This window comes from Primulina eburnea, chromosome 17 (assembly GCF_022965805.1).
Source record: "Primulina eburnea isolate SZY01 chromosome 17, ASM2296580v1, whole genome shotgun sequence".
In the NCBI taxonomy this organism is placed as follows: domain Eukaryota; kingdom Viridiplantae; phylum Streptophyta; class Magnoliopsida; order Lamiales; family Gesneriaceae; genus Primulina; species Primulina eburnea.
Window position 1 is genome coordinate 5021230 of NC_133117.1, and position 19661 is coordinate 5040890.

At 41.3% G+C, this 19661-nt stretch overlaps 2 protein-coding genes and 1 pseudogene across 4 annotated transcripts; 2 read left to right on the forward strand and 1 right to left on the reverse strand.

Annotated features, from left to right (window-relative positions):
- The first annotated feature begins 2532 nt into the window (after positions 1-2532).
- Positions 2533-6750, forward strand: LOC140818428 (protein PLASTID MOVEMENT IMPAIRED 1-RELATED 1). 3 transcript variants are annotated; one of them, XM_073178376.1, is made up of 3 exons: positions 2533-2648; positions 3013-5359; positions 5486-6750. In XM_073178376.1, exons 2-3 carry the CDS (start codon positions 3078-3080, stop codon positions 6615-6617), a joined length of 3414 nt encoding a protein of 1137 aa, XP_073034477.1. In that variant the 5' UTR covers positions 2533-2648; positions 3013-3077; the 3' UTR covers positions 6618-6750. The 3 variants fall into 3 exon arrangements, with proteins under 3 accessions (XP_073034477.1, XP_073034478.1, XP_073034481.1); XM_073178377.1 differs by having other exon boundaries at positions 2558-2635; XM_073178380.1 differs by lacking the exon at positions 2533-2648 and adding an exon at positions 2689-2871.
- A 15-nt stretch (positions 6751-6765) lies between these two features.
- Positions 6766-14089, reverse strand: LOC140818748 (uncharacterized; annotated as a pseudogene).
- A 3387-nt stretch (positions 14090-17476) lies between these two features.
- Positions 17477-18374, forward strand: LOC140818429 (uncharacterized). The gene is made up of 2 exons (XM_073178381.1): positions 17477-17614; positions 17686-18374. Exons 1-2 carry the CDS (start codon positions 17549-17551, stop codon positions 18217-18219), a joined length of 600 nt encoding a protein of 199 aa, XP_073034482.1. The 5' UTR covers positions 17477-17548; the 3' UTR covers positions 18220-18374.
- The last annotated feature ends 1287 nt before the right edge of the window (positions 18375-19661 follow it).

A 19661-nucleotide genomic window follows, 5' to 3' on the forward strand; every position in this document is an offset into this window, starting at 1 on the left:
AAATTAAAATATCAACACATTATAAAAAGAATAAGTTCATATAAATTAGATCAACTTAACAAACCTGATTGCAAGTCACAACTATATAGCAATAATGCAAGAATATCTTCCATCATTGATAAAATCTAGAAAAATTTAAAAACAAGTATCATCAACCGATAAAGAATAAAATAACTATAACATTAAAGATATGAGATATATAAATTAGAGAGCAGAGAACTACCAAAGCAACACATGTTTCTTCTTCTCCAATCTAGACTTGTGTTGTTGGTTTATTGAAAAGGAAATGTGTGAAGCAAGGCACAAGCACAACAATTCAACAAAGGTGTGCGACTGCGGCTGAAATTTTGAATGTCAAAACTAAGTTGGGACATGTTGGTTTATTTTTAAGTTCTATTTTTAATTTTTAAGTTGGGACATGTTTGGAGTACAATACAATAAAAAAAACAAATAATTCTCATATATTCGGTTTTTCGGTTTTTTCGGTTTTTTTTAAAAAAAACCGAAAACCGAACCGGAAAACCGAAAATGCGTAATATAGAAACCGAAACCGGTCAAATAACCGAAAAAACCGAACCGTAAAAACCGAATTTTACGGTTCGGTCGGTTTTTTCGGTTTTAACCGAAATTTGAACACCCCTAAGATCATGCATTTTCATTTGATAGATATTAGATCTTTAGTCACATTCTTTAGAAATATAAATAATTTCAGATCTTATGTCGATATTCTTTAAGAAATTGTAATAAATTTCTCCATTCATAAGATCCTCAAAAAACATTCAACCAAAATGGCATTAAATTAATATTCCTCAAGAATCTTGTCAAGTCTCGGATCTTTTATAAATATTCTTCAAGAATATCAACACATCTTTGATATTTTGATGAATATTTCTTTATAAATATTGATATTCTCTGATATAGATATATCTTTCAATAATATTTATCACATATATAATTTAAATAATATTTATCACATATATAATTTAAATAAATCAAACCCATTGGGGTAGGCGGCTAAATTTGAAGTTGGGGAATATGGCCAAAGCACAGTTGCAACACGCTCCTAAAAGTAAACGATTTTAAATTTATATTCGTGGGAATTTTAAAATATTGCTAAGGTTTGTGAGAACTTGCCGATTGTAATTATAGGAAAAGAACATTTTAATCTCTGATAAAAACCCAAAAAAATATATAATATTTGTATTTTTAAAAAGCAAGCGTAAAACCCCTACAAATGAGGTAAATGTTCCAATATATTTTTTTATTTAAAAAAAATATAGGGTTTGAGAAGATATTTAATTTTACACAGGACAATTTATGTTTTTTTATTTACTTCTCTTAAAATTATTTTTTGATATAGAAATAAAAAAATTACAAATATTTGATATATTTTTTTCTTTTGTTAAAATAAGCTCCTCCATGACTATTAGTATAAAACAAGCTATTTTCGTGAATCATATCACTGAGTATAATAGAAGAACACGACTGTTTTGACAATCCAATTGATTATGTCCGTATCTTCACAAATATATAAATTCCATCTTTAATTCATTTGATTAGTTTTATTGTTTTTCCTCATTTGATAATTTTCCTTGTTTGATAATGTGCGTGTATATATATAAATATTTACATACAGTTTTGATATGTTGCACACCTACCGTACACACCTATATAAGCACCGATGAGGTGTCACTCACCGATTGAATGCGCAATTTTTCTATATTTCATCACATCCAATGGATGAGTGACACCTCATCGGTGCTCACATAGGTGTGCACGGTAGATGTGCAGCCTATCAAAATATTGTATATAAAAGTAACACCTCAGCCATGTAACACCCCGAGCCCGGGCCCGCGGCTGCGTGACTACACAATGGGCCCCTATAGCAACTTTTTCGTATCCGTCCTCGTTTTACGAAAATGATTAACCTAAGTTGCTATAGAAGTCCATTGTAAGCCATTATAAACTCATTTTAAATCTTGATTTTTTTCGGGACAAGGGTATCACAAGCCAGGTTGGAGACTCGTCTCACAGACACGAAATTAATTTGTAAGACTGTCTCACGAGAATTTTTGTGATATAAAAATAATAATATCATTGTAACAAAAAAAATATTATATATAATTTACCACTATGTATATGTAAAACGACAAAAACTTGTGTGAGACGGTTTCACGGGTCGTATTTTGTAAGACAGATCTCTTATTTGGGTCATCCATAAAAAAATATTACTTTTTATGCTAAAAATATTACTTTTTATTGTGAATATCGGTAGGGTTGGCTCGTCTCAAAGACAAAGATCCGTGAAACCGTTTCACAGATAAAAATTTGTAAGACCATCTCACAAAAGACCTACTCAAGTAAAAAACACCATGTGTGTATTATTTAAAAAGATTTCTTAATTGATTTAAAAAATTAAAACATGTTTAAATTTAAATCAATTATAGTGGCCATCACAATCATTATTCGTGCCAAATACAATAAATAACATGTGGTCAAAGTGACACAATAGAATAATCGAGGGGTCTATTTGAAAATATTGATTTATTCCATCCATCTTAAATTTTTGAATTCAATCCTGTCACGCTAAAGGGGAGAGAGACATTTTGAGAGCGGAAGAATCGCCCGATATTGCGTATGTTCTTCTTGTAAGATTCCTAATTTTTTCACTCTTTCCATTTTTTTTCTTGATAATCTTGAATTTCTTGGTGTTTTTTGCATGTGAAATTGTAATGCGTTCCTTAATTAGCGTTTGTGGATTAATTTAATCTAGCCGGGCGATAAAACCTATGACTTGATGTCGAGATTTTTCGTTTTGAGTTTTCTATGTGTTTTCTGAAGTCAAATTCCCCGAACGAACACCAGTTTAAGGTATCCAAAGAGCTGGCTTTGTTTTTAGTTTTACCCATACGCAAGCAAATTTTAGCATTTTCGATCTGAAACAGGTGCTGCTGACTATTTTTTGGGTTTTTGGTGAATGATGATTAAATTTGGGGGGTTGTTGTTTGGCAGGTGATTTTGGAAGTATTTGCGGTGTTGGGAAAATTGTGTTTGAATTTGAAGTTATTGAGAAGATAATGTTGTCCAAAGCCAATGATAGGAAGAGCGCTTTTGAGAATTCCAGCGGGGGAAAGTTTCTAAGTGACCTTGAAACGTTAAATAAAGCCCTGCATGTGGATAAAAAGCTGCAGAGGCTAGCCTCTTCCACGGCCAGTAGCCGATCCAAGTCCGTCGGAAAATCCAATTTGCCAGATTCAAGGGTGAAGCCGGATGTTAAGAATAATGGTAAAGATTCGTTTGAGAAAGAGAAGAGATCTCTTTGGAGTTGGAAGGGTCTAAAGGCCTTGACTCAGGTTCGAAACCGTCGGTTCAATTGTTGTTTCTCGCTCATAGTTCACTCCATTGAGGGATTACCAGCATTCTTTGACGATGTTTGTCTTGTTGTTTATTGGAAGCGGCGGGATGATGAGCTGATGACTCGTCCTATTAGGGTTCATCAAGGAGTAGCTGAATTTGAGGAACAGTTGACACATTGTTGCTCTGTTTATGGTAGTAGGAGCGGTCCCCACCATTCGGCAAAGTATGAGGCGAAGCATTTCTTGCTGTATGCTTCTGTGTGTGATGCCCCAGATCTTGATTTGGGGAAGCATCGAATCGATTTGACTAGGCTGCTTCCTCTAACATTGGAGGACTTGGAAGAGGAGAAGAGCTCAGGGAAGTGGACAACTAGTTTCAAGTTATCAGGTAAAGCAAGAGGTGCAATGGTAAATGTCAGTTTCGGTTATGTTGTAATTGGGAATAATGGTACTGGGCCAGCTAGCAACAGTTGTGTTCCTGAGATCCAAGGCTGGCAGCAGAATAGTAGGGCAACAAAAAGCCTGGGCCAATTTGATGAAATGGACGAGCTTAGCATTCGACATGCAAGAAGTCTTCCGTCCCGGTCATCTTCTTCAAACCGTTCTTCAGAAGATATAAAGGATCTACATGAGGTTTTGCCGATGTCAAGGTCAGAATTGTGTGATTCAGTTAACATACTTTATCAAAAACTTGATGAAGAGATATCTGATGCTTTAGTTGGAAATAAGTTATCTCCTGATCCTTCATTCATCAATGATCATAAAATGTGCCCATTTACCACTACTGATGCTGCTGAGAAAATTTCTGATACTGAGTGTGAAATAAATGAGTTTTCTGTCATAGAGAAAGGGGTAGAAGAGTTTGCTGAAGAAGAGGTGAAACATGAAGATGATTCGTCAAAGGTTACTCAAGTTCTTGGAGGAGGTCTTGAAACTGTCAATACTACTGAATTCCCCATTGATGAGAATCCCCCCCTACATCCCACAGCTGTAGGAATTATTTCTCACAAAGATGAGCTATCCGTGAGCACCTGCAACTATAAAGAGACAGAGAGTGACACATGCACCAAAGAGTCACTGATGAAAGAATTGGAGTCGGCACTAATTTGTGCCTCGGATTTGGTAAATGAGGGATTTGACTCTCAAGAAGATGAAAGCTATGCTTTTCACCCAACTAATAACATGGATGCCTATGATAACAGTAGAGAACGAAGGAAGGGAAAATCACTTAGCTTGGATGATGTTTCGAAATTGGTGGCCAGTGATTTCTTGGACATGTTGGGTATAGAGCATAGTCCAGTTGGTTTGAGTTCTGAAAGCGAGCCCGAGTCTCCAAGAGAACGCTTACTACGGCAATTTGAGAAGGATTCTCTTGCCAATGGAGGTTTACTCAACTTCAATATCGACAATGATCCAAATGAACAATTTTTTGACGCTCACTCAGAATCTATCTGGGGAACCATATCTGAGGATCTCCATCACTCATCGATGCGTGAAGGCTTTGAGGAGATATCTATGGTGGAAACAGATGTGTTCAGAAATCAAAGGAAGGCATCAAGGTTGGAGGATTTGGAGACTGAAGCTTTGATGCGCGAGTGGGGCTTTAATGAAAAGGCATTTCAACATTCTCCACCAAGTGCCTCAGGAGGTTTCGGCAGTCCAATTGACATACTCCCCGAAGATCCTCAGCTGCTGCCTCCCGTTGCTGAAGGTTTGGGTCCCTTTCTTCAGACTAAAAATGGTGGATTTTTGCGCTCTATGAATCCTACACTGTTCCAGAATTCCAAAACCGGAGGAGGCTTGATTATGCAGGTGTCTAGTCCAGTGGTTGTGCCTGCCGAAATGGGTTCTGGTGTGATGGAAATACTTCAGGGTTTGGCATCTATTGGAATTGAGAAGCTCTCGATGCAGGCAAGTAAATTGATGCCCTTGGAAGATATAACTGGGAAGACGATGCAACAAATAGCATGGGAAGCTATTCCAAGTCTGGATGGTCCCGAGAGGTTTGTTTTTGGTCATTATTTTGGCATTTCCGGTGACAGTTTCTTTCCATGTATAATGTATTACTTACCCCATAACTAGTACTTTAGTAGCTTAGTTGTTAAATTATGCATTTTTTTTTGTTTCAGACAAGGTGGTTTACCACAACATGAATCTGAAATTATGCAATATATACCGAATGAGCAAAAGAGTGTAAAAGGTATATCCTCTGGCCGGAAATCAAACATACTTGATTCTGTCAGCGGTGATGCAGAGTATGTATCTTTGGAGGACCTTGCTCCTTTGGCTATGGATAAAATTGAAGCCCTTTCGATTGAAGGTTTGCGCATACAATCTGGTTTATCAGATGAAGATGCACCTTCAAATATTAGCTCACAATCTATACGTGAATTTTCGGCCCTGAAGGGAAAAACAGTCCATGCCGATGGCTCCATAGGTCTTGATGGTACTGGTGGATTGAAATTACTGGATGTTAAAGATAGTGGTGAAGCTGTTGATGGATTAATGGGTCTGGCGCTTACACTTGACGAGTGGATGAAGTTGGATTCTGGTGAAATCGATGATGATGATCTTTTTAGTGAGCGAACCTCTAAAATACTAGCAGCCCATCATGCTTCTTCACTGGACATGTTTCGGGGACGATCTAAGGGAGAGAAGAGGCGTGGCAAGGGTAGGAAGTATGGTTTGTTGGGAAATAATTTTACCGTTGCATTGATGGTACAGCTACGTGATCCTCTACGAGACTATGAGCCTGTCGGCACTCCAATGCTCGCTCTCATTCAAGTGGAGAGGCTGTTAGTCCCACCAAAGCCTAAAATCTATAGCACGGTTTCCGTACCAAGACACTCCATTGAAGAAGAAGAGACCAAGGTTGGCAAGAAGGAAGACATTCTTGAACAGCCTAAAGAGGACACCATTTCTGAAGAACTCATACCCCAATTCAAGATCACTGAAGTGCATGTGGCGGGTTTAAAGACCGAGCCTGGTAAAAAGAAGTTATGGGGTTCGACAAATCAGCAACAGTCAGGGTCCCGTTGGTTGCTTGCCAATGGAATGGGGAAGAAGAACAAGCACCAGACGCTGAAGTCAAAAACTGTCGCCAAATCTTCTAGCTCTGCTGCACCTACGACAAAAGCAACAGCTCAGCCTGGAGATGCATTATGGAGTGTCTCTTCTCCTGTTCAAGGAACCGGAGCCAGATGGAAAGAACACGTGGCACAAAAGCGACAAATTCGCAATCCGAATGTTGTTTTCTCTTGATAGAACTGTGAGATTACGCTAGGATTGGAAGAAAGATGAAGTTATGGCGTATGGTTGGTTTTAGGTTGTGATCTAAACTAAGCTGTACATGTTATTTTGATGTATTCTACTAAATAAAAAAACGTTGCCCACATAATGTAGTGTGCAGACCAAATTCCCATAATCCCACAAATCGAAATTTGGATAAATCCATTCAAAGATCCAACAGAAGCATCTTAGTCAAGCATCATTCTCATCTTGATCATCCGCAACACTTGCAGAACGTGTCTCCTTTTCTCTGATGAATCCATACTTTCTTAGAACCCACAAATTCAAACGAACAACGTTTCCTACAAAAACCACAACCATGAGTGTCAACCAGGTCAATACAGATATTTCGGTAACCATACGCAAAGTACCATCGATGTAACCTGGGACATGTACCTAAGGATCACAAAGTACACCCCGTCCCCACTTGAGCGGTGATGGCGTCCCACATTATCACCATTTGAACCACATCCAATGTCTCCTTTTCATGGGAAGCTCGCTAAAAAAGAGGAGGATTATACTCATGGATGCAAGAAAAGCTATAGTGTTCAATATCATGAACATGCCATATGTTCGGGGTTCTTTATAAGCCATCACAGATTGCCCCCCCAGAGTGAGGTTCTTTTACTGGATTTCCATTATCGTCTGCCACATAGTCGTGTTGCCAAAAGCCCCCTGGTGGGGTTGGTCCGGCTTGAAAGGCTACTGTTGCGATTAAAGATGCCACCACCATTAATGCACTTCTCTTCCTTCCGAGCCAGTCCATGTTCTTATGCTTTGCAACTGGTTTATTGCATTGCTTTGTTCGGAAGACGGTTTTCTTGTCATTTGCCTCACTTTTTCTGGTATCTATTCATCAGTGATCAAATTCAAATCCTTAAAACTCAAAGCTCCCGCCTTAATGAATGCATGTTCGATGTCCATATCTCTGAGGTTCGGAGACTTTGCCTCAAAACATTCATTGGTGTCGATCCAGTTTAGAACATTTATTTCTAATCCATTTACCGTAGGGACGACAATGAGTCAAGTTCGGGTATGATTTTATGCGGTTATGCCTCCGTTCTCATCCTTATTTATTGTATTCACCCCATAACCATCCCTATCCCCGTCCCCATTCCGTCTTGTATTCAACTTTCATTCCTATCTCATATCCATCGGAGGACTGAATATCATACCTTACTCAAATATTTTAATACCACATATATATTTTTTTTTTTTTAAATTTGAATTATTTCGATAAAATTATGCTCATTTATCAAAGGCAAAAACTTGTGTGAGACGGTCTCACATGTCGTATTCGTGAGACGGATCTCTTATTTGAGTTATCCATGAAAAAGTATTATTTTTTATGCTAAGAGTATCACTTTTGTAGTGAATATGAGTAGGGTTGACCCGTCTCACAGATTAAAAGCCGTGAGACTGTCTCACATGAGACCAACTCTTTATCAAATTCTTAAGAGCACGATAAGAAAAATAGTAAAGATAAAAAGTAGCAAACTGAACATCATATAAGAAATAACAAAATATTATAAATAATTTATTCGAATACTATTATCATACAAAAATAATTAATATAAAGCTAATGTTATATTAATACCCGGGTATATATAATATAATATTTTTATTATTTTTTAACAAAAACAAATTATAATTATAATTATAATATATATGGAAGGATCCGGGTCATTTTGGACTTGAGCGGGAAGGAGAAAACTTAATCGGTCCAGATTCCAAGTTGCTTCCAGGAAACTGAGTAGAGCCTGAGTAAAAATTAGCCAGGGGTCATCTCGCCCGACCAATGTTTAGGTCACTCGACCAAAGTTTATCTCACTTAATCACACGCAAAGATCATTCCATATCAGTTTCCTTTCTACTTGGGCCGATCGCAAGGGGATGGACCCACCAGTATGAGTCATACCTCGAAATCATTAGCATGATAATTAGTGTCCATGATAAGGCCAAAACAATACGAGTTGCCGTGTCTATTGAAAAAAGATAGGGCATGAGCAGTTGTCAGAGGATATGACATGTGAAGATTTCTAATCAAGAATAGTGTCAATGTACCATAATCGATGTCATCTTTTTCTCTATAAATATCCAGGTTTGCTCATTCATTTGACAGATGAGATATTATATTATACTGCATTCAATAAATTTTCTCTCCACTTGCTGAACCTTGTTAGGGGTCCGATTAAGAGAATACAAAATAGGATATAAAATTGAAATAACCACTTCCGGTTACAACTCTCTCCACTAACAAGCTGTTAGGGAATCTCACTCTCTCTCTCTCTCTTAGTTTATAACTGAATACCCCTATCTATTTCTTCCCTCTCTTTTTATACAATTCTCTCTCCGGTTTCTCCCTTCCTTCTTCTAAAATATACGTTGATAATCTTGGGCCCTTGTTTATTGGTTGCTTCAGTCCCTGGGCTTGTTACTGCAGGTATTGGGCTTACTGTATTTGGGCCTAATGTATCTGGGCCCATAACAAACCTGCACTCACTTGAGTGTTGGAGTGGCCACACCAGAAACCCTTCTGGTGCCCCCACCGACATTTTTTGCTGAGTGTGTACAGATCTTCTGATCCGACCTTATCCCATCAGGTAAGGCCACCCGAGCTCATCCCACCATGCTAGGCTACCTGATCTCATCCCATCAGGTCATGCCAGACTCATCTCATTGGGTAAAAAATCTTCATAGTGAAAGTACACCTTTTTGCCAGCTAGATTGCCCACTAAGCTCATCCAATATACATGGACATCATCATTAGCGTCGCTTATTAGAAACCAAATCTATCGATGTAGCTATGGTTTCATTCAAAATAAGCCAGACCACCTCAAAACTCCGATTTTATCTATGGCTCTTCATCTGAGTTCTGAATTTCGGCAGCTATTTTTGGATTGGCATAAAAGGGCATTTGGCTATGCACTTAGTAGCGTACAACTATATTCGTCACTTAATTCGACTCAAATAAGAAATCTCACTCTACCTTAAATGAATTCGGATTCAAGATTTCCAGGTTAGTGATTTGGTTTTCAAGAAAACTAACCCAACAAAAGATGTAGGAAAGTTAAAAGTCCGGGAGGCATGAGAGATCGGCACCTTATCTTAAGCCCGAGAGTCATAATGTCTCGACACCTTATCTAAATCCCAAGAGGCATGAGGCTCTGACACCTTATTTAAAGCCTGGGAGGATTGAGGCACATGCATCTTATCTTAGTTCTGGGAGGCATGAGACCTCGACACTTTATCTTAAGCACGGGAGGCATGAAGCCCCAACAACGTATCTAAATCCCGAGAGGCATGAGATCCCGGTACCTTATCTTAAGCCCGGGAGGCATGAGGCTCTGGCACCATATCTTAACCTCGAGAGGCACCATATCTAAAGCCTGGAAAGCATGAGGCGCTAACATTATCTTATTTTAACTCGGCTTAAGCATTTTATTCTCGTATTTTTCCGTTATTCGTTATAAACTTAGGACCAGGGTGCTATTACTGTTAACTTATAGAGTCTAATTACCTCCCAACACTTAGATTTTTATAGCTTTTAAGGGCTTTTAAAGGTGTTTAAGTATTCAGCCAGGTTCGAGTTTGAATAGAAGCCGGGTATCTTGATTATCATAAGCCCGATCATTTCTTAGAACTCAGAATATTTTTCATTGTAAATAGTATGTTCTAAATTGTCCGGTTCAATCAGATCACAAAAGACAAAGACATGAATAGAAGATTATTTCATTTATAAAAGTGGTACATGGGAAGAGTACGATGCGTGAATTGAAAAAGCTATTCTATTGTGTCTTCGTGACTAGCTCATTCTCTTCGTCGTCTTTCTCACCCTGGCCTTCCTTAGCCTCAGTGGGGAGAGAGTCAACCACCTTGTCAAGATTGGGAATTCTCACCGTCTCCAGGATGGGGGCTGGCTTTCTCAAAATGCTCTCAGGTACTTTTGGAAGCCGATCTGAAATTAGGAGAAGGCCTTGTCGTCTACAGCCTGCTTGAACTCTTAAACAAGAGAAAGTTGACCCACCATTCCTCCTCGGTCCTGGTCTTGACAGCATTCACCTCCTCGACCATAGACTGGGCTCTTGCCTCCGACACCTCATAGTTGGCCTTAAATTCCTCCGCCCGAGCACAAGCAGCCTCTGTCTCCCCTCGAGCTAGTTTCAACTCCGATTGGGCCACCCCCAGCTACTGGTAGGTCATTTCCTAGGATGTCCTTAGCCCGGTTACAACATCTTCGTGTACCAATCAGGCTCTTTCCGTATCACCTTTCAACTGGGTGAGGAGCTCAACAGCAGCACGGGCTCGAGCTGCTTCCTGCTTGGCCACTTTGGCAAAAATCCTCGTAGGATGACACCATCAGCTGTTGACTGTGCATAGACCAGGAGAGAGTTAGAAGAAATGCCAGGAAGAAAATGGATAGAAGACAAGAATTAGACACTTATTGACAGAACCCAGGAAACACCCTCGAAGAGCTAGTGGTTTGAATCCAGCCACTTTAGATGAGCCATCTCGGTCGGGACACTAGGCTTTTTATCACCCGGGTTGGAGAAACCCCGTCCAAAAAGTGTTTCCATGCACTTCAGAAGGCCCAAAGGGTATGTGACCAATCTCCCCCTCCTCGGTGTCACTCAAGTGGACCATCTCAGGGTCAGTGACAACTTTCATTTTCTAGTGGTTGAGAGGCGCTGATATCCGAGCTATCTATCCCCAACTCGGGCAGTAGCGGTAACACTGGCCTGCTCTCGGGCCCCTACAACAAATCTCTCATCGATGTCTCGGATCGAACGCCCTCTTTGCCATGGTTCTTTTCTCTCTAGCATCCGCTTTTCCTTTTCGGCTGCTTTGATAATTGTCCGTCTCTTGGCAAAGGCGTCTTTCATATCTGGAGAAGCTAAAATAGGAGCAAAAATAAGTGTTAAAAAAACGCAAGACGTTGGTAATGAAAGGTAGAAAAAACACAAAAGAAGAGTGTACCGAGCTCAGCAGTCGAGACGTCAAACTCGTCGATCGCCTGTTCCAGAGGATACTTAGCCCGATGACTCAATCCACAGTCGATCAAATTCTTGTTCGAGATCAAAGCAGAGTATTTGAATATTTGCCCTTCCATGAGCTCTTGGTAAGCCAGAGCAAGCCCTAGCTAGGTAGGAAGGACATGAAGAAATGTTGTCGAGCAGTTGAGTGAGGAGGGAAGGCTAATGAAGAAATACCAACCTCACCATCCCTTTATAGAAAAAGGGATTTCATCAAAGAATTTGTTGTGGGTCCGGGCAGTAAGAGAGAACTCGTTATCATTGAAGTGACATGTAATGTTGTAGTGGAGTATGAGAGGGTTAATAAGGAGGAGGTTCTTAAAAAAGAACAAAGGCCGAGGCCTTTATAAGGAAAGAATTGAGGTGAAACTGATTTAGGGTAACCCGAAGAAATAGTTCACCTCGATGTAGAAAGAAAGAATGGGGAATCGGAGATCACTTTTAAATTGTCCCGAAAAAAAAGTGTAAAAGCCATTAAGGGGCCGACCGAGAACAATGAGGGAGTAGGTGAAAGGAATAGACCCAACAGCCCGGAGGTCATCTTTCGATCTGGGTCGAAGGGTGCTAGGCAGTGTGGAGTACCACGCAACACCTGGGTTCTCAACCTCGAGATCATCGATCATCTTCTGCTTTCCCTTGCCTTTCTCCTGGTTATTAGAGGGCCTGACAGTTTGCTATGAAACTTTGGGCTTTTTTGGTGGTAGTGTTGATTTGAGAAGAGGTAACCCGAACACATTTTTTAGAAGGGGTGGCAAGGGTTGGCTTTTTTGTTGGCGAGAGGAGAAGTTGAAATAGTGGAATCAGAGCGCGATGCCTCGGGCTCATGACCGACTAAGCCACGAGCATTGGCTCTAGAGGTAGAAGAAGCAGAAAAAGCAGACATGATTAAAAATAGAAAACTTACGAGAAGTAGAAGAGAAGTCGGAGTTGCGATGGACGGAAGTGCAAAGTTCGTCGGAAGCAGTACGATGGAAGCTTAGAAGTTGCGAGAGTGAGAGGAGAGAGTTCGAAATTTGGGAAAGTGAGAAATGAAGTAAGGCGGTTAGTATTTGTTGGCGTCGAAGGAATAAACTGGATTGTTGATCGTGAATGGAATGGACGGGTGTGATACGTCTCCAGAGTTGAACTGGGTCACCTGGGAAAATGGAACGTTGGGTCGGGAAAGTGAAGAAACATCTGACAGGCACTGTCTTTTGACTGCTAGGGCTGACGTTGCTTACGTCATGGTAACGTCAGCCCTAGCTCGACTACAAATTCGAGATTTGGTTATTTTCTCGCCCTAGGCCAAGTCTAGTCACTCAAGACATCGAGTAAGACTCTAGACCGATTATTTGAGAGGGGAGTGGTGATACCACCGGAAGGACCCGGGACATTTTTGGACTAGGGCAGGAAGGGGAAAAATTAACCGGTCCGGATTCCAAGTTGCTCCCAGGAAACTGAGTAGTCCGGGTAAAAGTTAGCCAAAGATCATCTCGCCCGACCAAGGTTCATCTCAGTTAATCACTAGGAAAAATCTTTCCAGATCAGGTTCCTTCCCACTTGAGCCAATCGCAAGGGTATGAGCCCACCAATATGGGTCATGTCTCGAAATCATTTGGCATAACAATAAGTGTCTACGAAAAGACCAAAACGGTATGAGTTGTCATGCCTACTGACAAAGGACATGACATATGTAGTTGTTAGAGGACAGGGCGTGAACAGATGTCTAGTTAGGAACAATGTATATGCATTATAATCGAGGTCATCTTTCCACTATAAATACCTAGGTTTGCTCATTCATTTGTCAGATGAGATATAGTATTCTATTGCATTCAGTAAATTCTCTCTCTATTTAATGAACTTGTACTGGCTTGAGCATCATAGTATTCATGTTGAAAACCCTTTCTGCTCCCCACTGACATACTCGTCGAGTGTGCAAATCATCTAACTCGTGCTCATCCCATCAGGTCAGGTCATTCGTGCTCATCCCAACAGGTAAACCACCCAATTCTCATCCAATCAGGTCAAAGTCATCCTATCATGTCAAAAATCTTCACAAATAAAATACACAAACACAAATCTACTCAATAGATTGCCCAATCTTTCCGGACATCATCACTGAGCATCAGCACGAGGCCATGTGCCCCTTAGCCCCGCAATGTGCAGCGTCGAGCATCCGCTCGAGTCCAGTTCTGATGCTAGCTCCGAATTCTTGATCAGTAATTATTTCACCAAGTTTAGTTGACCCAACGTTGACACAATGTGGAGGCGCATTTCTGAGATACATAAGACAATGATCCTGTTCAATATCAAAGAATCTTCTTCCAAGACTTGCCGCAATAATTCCAAGTCTCCTTGTAAAGTTGCCCCCGATAATCTTTTCTCCATCTTCTTCTGAATACAATCTGGTTTGATTCTTGCAGTATATGGAAAATACTGAAAAGTATTTATTTTAGGATTGATGCAGCTAAAATAAATGAGTCGCGTAGACTGCACACGCGAAATCTGACTGGTTAACAAACTTGTCCACTTGGCCCGTAAACGAGCTCGCCTGGCTGGTAAACGGATCCACGTAGACAATGCACGATTAATTGCTGGGTGTCACCTGCGTCACGAACACTCGTCAGGAAGCGCCGGGAGGATTCCCGGCGTAGGCACTCCGACGCTCAAGTCAGTAAACAATTCAGAGAAAACTCAGAGAACTCAAGAGCTTTAGAGGAAAAATGAGAGCATACCTTGAATAATGAGAGACATCCTCTATTTATAGGAATTTCGAGAGTGCCTAGTGGGCTTGGGCCTTTACAAGGAATTTGGGCTTTAACATTGAATGGGCCAACTAATATAATTACTAATTGGACTATCACCAAAAATTAAATAGGACATTACCTATCATAAGCCCCCCACTCTCGGACACTTATAATTAGGTGAAGTGATCGAGAGTAAATTGTATACACGAAAAATAATTTTGAAAGAACTTTGCTCTTTGTTTTTGCTATATATATTTTTTTTATTTCAATAGCATTTTAATATTCTCTTATATTATTGATTATCGTTAATCTCAAGAAAAATGTGATACTAACTTCGGTGCGCTTGTACAGCCGATTGACGGGAAGGAGATTTCCTCGTAACCAAATAATCCCTCGAATTGAGCAAGGCACGCAGCTTTCCCGAGATTTTATCTCAACAATTTTCAGCATTCGCGGCTATATATATACGTGTACTTTTAGTTGATAGAAAAAATAAAGAAGAAAGTGGAAAAGGGGTAGCTAACGTCCAAATCACTTGAAATGAGTAAGTATTTGCACTACTTTTCACTTTGTCTTTACTGATTTCTCTTGTGCCTGCTCCTTTTTTTTTTTTTTACTATTATTGTTGTACGATTCTAATAAGTGCTACTGCTCCTCTTTAATGCTTATGTTTGAATATGATTTGAGTGATTGCTCACACCACAACAAAGCATACGTGGCCACGTGCGTTGCAACCAAAGAGGGAGCTGCCCACTTCAATTTCAGGAGAACTAATGGTGTTCCGACGTGATGGAAAGAAAACATTTCCCCGTTCCAGATTTGTAATCCATCGGGAGTTTCTTACACCACCAATTTGCGCTCTGATTTCTGACCGCATCCAAGCGAAAACATGCATCGGGCAGGGAGCATGGAGTGGCGATCATCATATTTACTAGCTCGCACTCGACTCTGTGCTTGCTCTACACGCACGGCCAGGTGTCTTAGCCCGCCCGAGAGCCGAGTCGCGAAGAATGGACTGCTCTAAATGACCGATGGAGGAGACCCAAAACGTGTCGGCTCAAGCGACGGAACTGCCGATTTCCAACGCTCTCATGGAGGCATTCTAGAAAGCTCAAGCCAATCAACGGCGCGGCTGCCCCGAGCAGCAGCGGCAGCTTCTCGGCGTGAAAACGGAGCTGGAGCAACTGATTATATCCATACTCGCTGATCCCAGTGTCCGCCGAGTGATGCGGGAGGCCAGCTATTCAAGCCCAGCGAGAATCCCTTCAAATCCGGGTCAACGATCACCTCCGGTGGCACATATCCTCCTTGTGCCGAACCGTTACTCGAACCCACGGCTGCGGCAGGGTGGCGCAGGGGAGGCATCCACTCAGAATTGAAAAGGGGAGCCCGAGATCCTCCACCAAAATTAAGGGCGTCCAATTCCAATTTTTACCACGGTCTCTAAATATCCAGGGATGAATTCAGAAATCTTATGTGCTGCTGTGCGATGGATGCAGTGACGTTTGAGTGATAAAAAAAAGCACACGTGTGCTATATTTGGGGAACAAATTTTCAAATTACGAATATAAATACATATATAATCACATTTTGGATCTGAGTACTTGGATGTTGTGTGTCGGAGTTTTTGATAAATTATTTTACCAAAATATTTCTGCAGGTTCTGTTCCTCGTGGAAAAGAGTACTCTCTGTTGATGGCTAACCGTAGGCGTAGCCAAATGTCCCTAAGTGGCTCTAGCGAGAGTGACGATTCTGATTATTACCTTTCAGAGTCGGATACTTCTCAACCCCTCGGTGGGTCATGCGTTGGGATTAATCCTGAGACTCGATCTTTAGCCCCATGTGGACTTTCCAAAAGACCATTAAAGAGTCCTTTATTGGAGGATGACCACGAACCGAGTGAACTTTTGGGTGACGAGTTGGGCGATGCTCTGACTAGTCAAGATCTTGAGAGTTTGCGTGAAGTGCTTAGGATATCATCGGAGTGCGACCTTAAGGTTCCGGGGCCTAAACATAATTGTCATAACCCACCGCCGGGTTATTTCACTATTTTTCTTGAACATTTTAGCAACGGTTTGGTGTTTCCTCCACAAACTCTGTTAGTGAACTTGATCGACAGTTTCGGTATTAGCTTTAGTCAACTATCCCCGAATGCCCTTATAGTCTTTACGGCCTTTTGCCATAAGGTAAAGGAAATTCAAATGCCTCCAAGTGTAGAATTGTTCCACTCACTTTTCTCGGGACGCAGGAGTAAACCGGATTCATTTATCTACTTTCAACCTCGACCTAAATGTAAATTTTTGTCCCGAATTCCTTCCCCAAAGAGTTCCTGGAAATCCCAATTTTTCTATGTCAAGGACTGCGGGTGGGGAATACCTGCGGTTTGGAGCTCGGGACTCCGGAAAATTGCAATGACAGAAACTCACCATGCACTGCAACTTCAGTGCCGAGACTTAGGTCTCTTTGAAGAGTTTTTAATATTGGGAGTTTAAATAGCGCTGGTATATATATACATATATATATATTTTTATATATATATATATATATATATAAACTTATTTATTTAATTATTCATTGCTTGATGTTTCTCCTTGGCCTTTCTTTTCTTTGTTCGCATTATAATTTGTTGTTTTAAATCTTGTTATCTGACATCTCTGACCCATTGTCTATTTGCAGGCAACAAGTTCGACTTGGCAGCGATCCGGGCTCGCAAGGCCGTTGTAGGGAGGCGCTCCCCGATTGCGGGGAATAGCCGAGCACCTACAAGTCGTGCGGCTTTAGAATCTCGTGAGATCATCCGAAGAGGGTTCCCTCGAAGCCGCTCCGAGCATTATCGTGGGCCTGAGTCTAACGCGCCAAAGAAAAATAACTTTTCTCCGTCAAACAGAGTTTTGGAGGCTCAAAATTCGAATGGAGGAAAAGAGGATAAAAAACGAGGTCATGAGGTGGCGCAAAAGAAGGATGCTGAAGAGATATCAAAAAATGTCAAGAGGGTCCGTGCGGATGATCATGGGACGTCTTCAAAGATTCTGCGTGCTAAGCATATCTTCGTAGATGGGGTCAATCAAGGCTGACTCTTTTTGGGACTTAGAAGACCCAGAGATTGGGTGGAAGAAGGGACGGAGCATTGTGGGGGACCATGACATGGTCCATTTGGTGTCGTTGCCTACAGACTCATTTGCGCACTCCCTTGCGTGGAACTCGTGTCAGGTAGTGCGTTGATTATGTTAGCATCTTATTGATTTTGTCGGTGTGCTAATTGTTTATTCTACTTATCGCAGGGTTTGTCATTAGCATGTGCTGTGCGAGTTCGGGAGGAAAAGTTGCGGAACGATCAAGAGAAGTGGCGAGAAGAGGTTTCTCGGGTGAAGGAGGAGAATTGCCGTCTTTTCGAGGAGAAGAATGAAATCAGTGCGGAACTTCTTCAAGTGCAGAGAAAACTTGCTGACAAAGTAAAAGATCTTGCAATCCTTGAAGAGAAACATTCTGCAGAGTTGAAGACTGGTGGCCAGTTTCTTGAGTTTGAGGCAGGCAAAACTTTTCTGAAGAATGTTGAGGAAAAAAGTGTTCGGACTTTCAAAGCGTCTGCTGCCTTTCGCGATGACGTTCTTGATCAGGCCATGACAATTCATGATGACGTGGTGTTGGACTGCCGAGATCAGTTGAGGAAGACTGGACGTGTGCCAGAAGAGGTAGTGATGATGATCGAGCCTAGCGTCTTGGAGATAAGTAGAATCTCCATTGACGATATCCCGTTGGGCGATGCCGAGATGATAGAGGCATTGGATCTTCAGGCTGCTGAAGAAGAAACATAGTATTACGCCGCACTTAGCGTCATTCTTTATATTTGATTGTCATTCGTTACTATTGTAGTTACTCTATTTGTTTCTGTTTTTGGTACTTCCATATGTACTGGATAGTTGTTTGGGAATTAACGCTCTTCATTCTATATATTCGCTGGATTTGTTTACGCGGGAGCTTCGTATGTTATGTTAACGCGATTCTTATTTTATACTTGGGAGGGGATCAATCTCCCAATATGTTGTCTCAAGGGGAAGTCCTAAACCCCCATTAAGGGTGGTGAGGTATCCCGGGACTTATGTCGTCGTTGACCTCTTATAGTGTCTGTCATGCCGGCTATCCCGCGAGGTTGGCCAGACCTCTTTTTGTTTTTTTTTTTTTTTGGGAAACCTTTGTTGACTACATGGGTATATATGTGACGATCTAAGCATTAGCGCTTGGAGCATTACAAACAACTAGTAATTGCGTCTAAAGAGAGAAAATTGACAGCTTTATTGAAACTCGCAATGGTGGAATTACATGGAGAAAAAATGCAAAAAATTAAACAACAAGACATAAACTTTTATTCTTTTATTCAGCTGCGTCCCTCTACGGGTAAAACTTCCTCAAATTTGCTACATTCCATGGTCGAGGCAGTACTCTCCCATCTTGGTGTTGGAGGCGATAAGTTCCTATCTTGATTATCTCCACTACTTTGTAAGGGCCTTCCCATTTAGGGTCAAGTTTGCCGACGGGGTGCAAGACATCCACTTTCCTCATGACCAGATCGCCTACCTGGAAGGCTCTTGGTTTTACTCGATCGTTGTAAGCTCTAGCCATGCGTGCTCTGTATCTCTCTGCTCGGACTGATGCTTCATCTCGCAGTTCATCGATCATATCCAAAGAGGCTCGAAGGGCCTGATCGTTCTCGAGTTGCCTGTATTGTTTTACCCTTAACGAGGTCTCTCCTATCTCGGCGGGGGCTACAGCTTCGACACCGTGTACTAGATTGAAAGGAGACTCCCCTGTCGACGTGCAAGGTGTAGTTCGGTATGCCCACAAGGTGCTTGGCAATTCTTCCACCCAATTGCCTTTAGCCTTGCCGAGACGGGTCTTCAGATGTTGCAATATAGTTCGGTTAGTTACCTCTGTTTGCCCATTGGCTTGTGGATTTCCAACCGATGTAAAGAACTGCCTGATAGAGAGACCTCCACACCATTCCTTTAATTTTCCTCCAGAGAACTGGGTGCCATTATCCGAGATCAGCGCTCGGGGAATCCCGAATCTACACACTATGTTCTTCCACAAGAAGCTTATCACTTCTTTCTCCGAAATTCTCGCCAATGCCTCTGCTTCAACCCACTTTGTGAAGTAATCTACGGCAACTATGAGAAATTTTCTCTCTCCCGTAGCTGGGGGAAAAGGTCCTACCAAGTCCATTCCCCACTGGGCAAAAGGCAGGGGACTTTCCAGTGGT

Coding starts and splice junctions, on each gene's coding strand:
- LOC140818428 (XM_073178376.1), top strand. CDS start 3,078: ATGTTGTCCAAAGCCAATGATAGGAAGAGCGCTTTTGAGAATTCCAGC. Junction 5,360..5,485: donor AGTCTGGATGGTCCCGAGAG/GTTTGTTTTTGG, acceptor TTTTTGTTTCAG/ACAAGGTGGTTTACCACAAC.
- LOC140818429 (XM_073178381.1), top strand. CDS start 17,549: ATGGTCCATTTGGTGTCGTTGCCTACAGACTCATTTGCGCACTCCCTT. Junction 17,615..17,685: donor TTGCGTGGAACTCGTGTCAG/GTAGTGCGTTGA, acceptor TACTTATCGCAG/GGTTTGTCATTAGCATGTGC.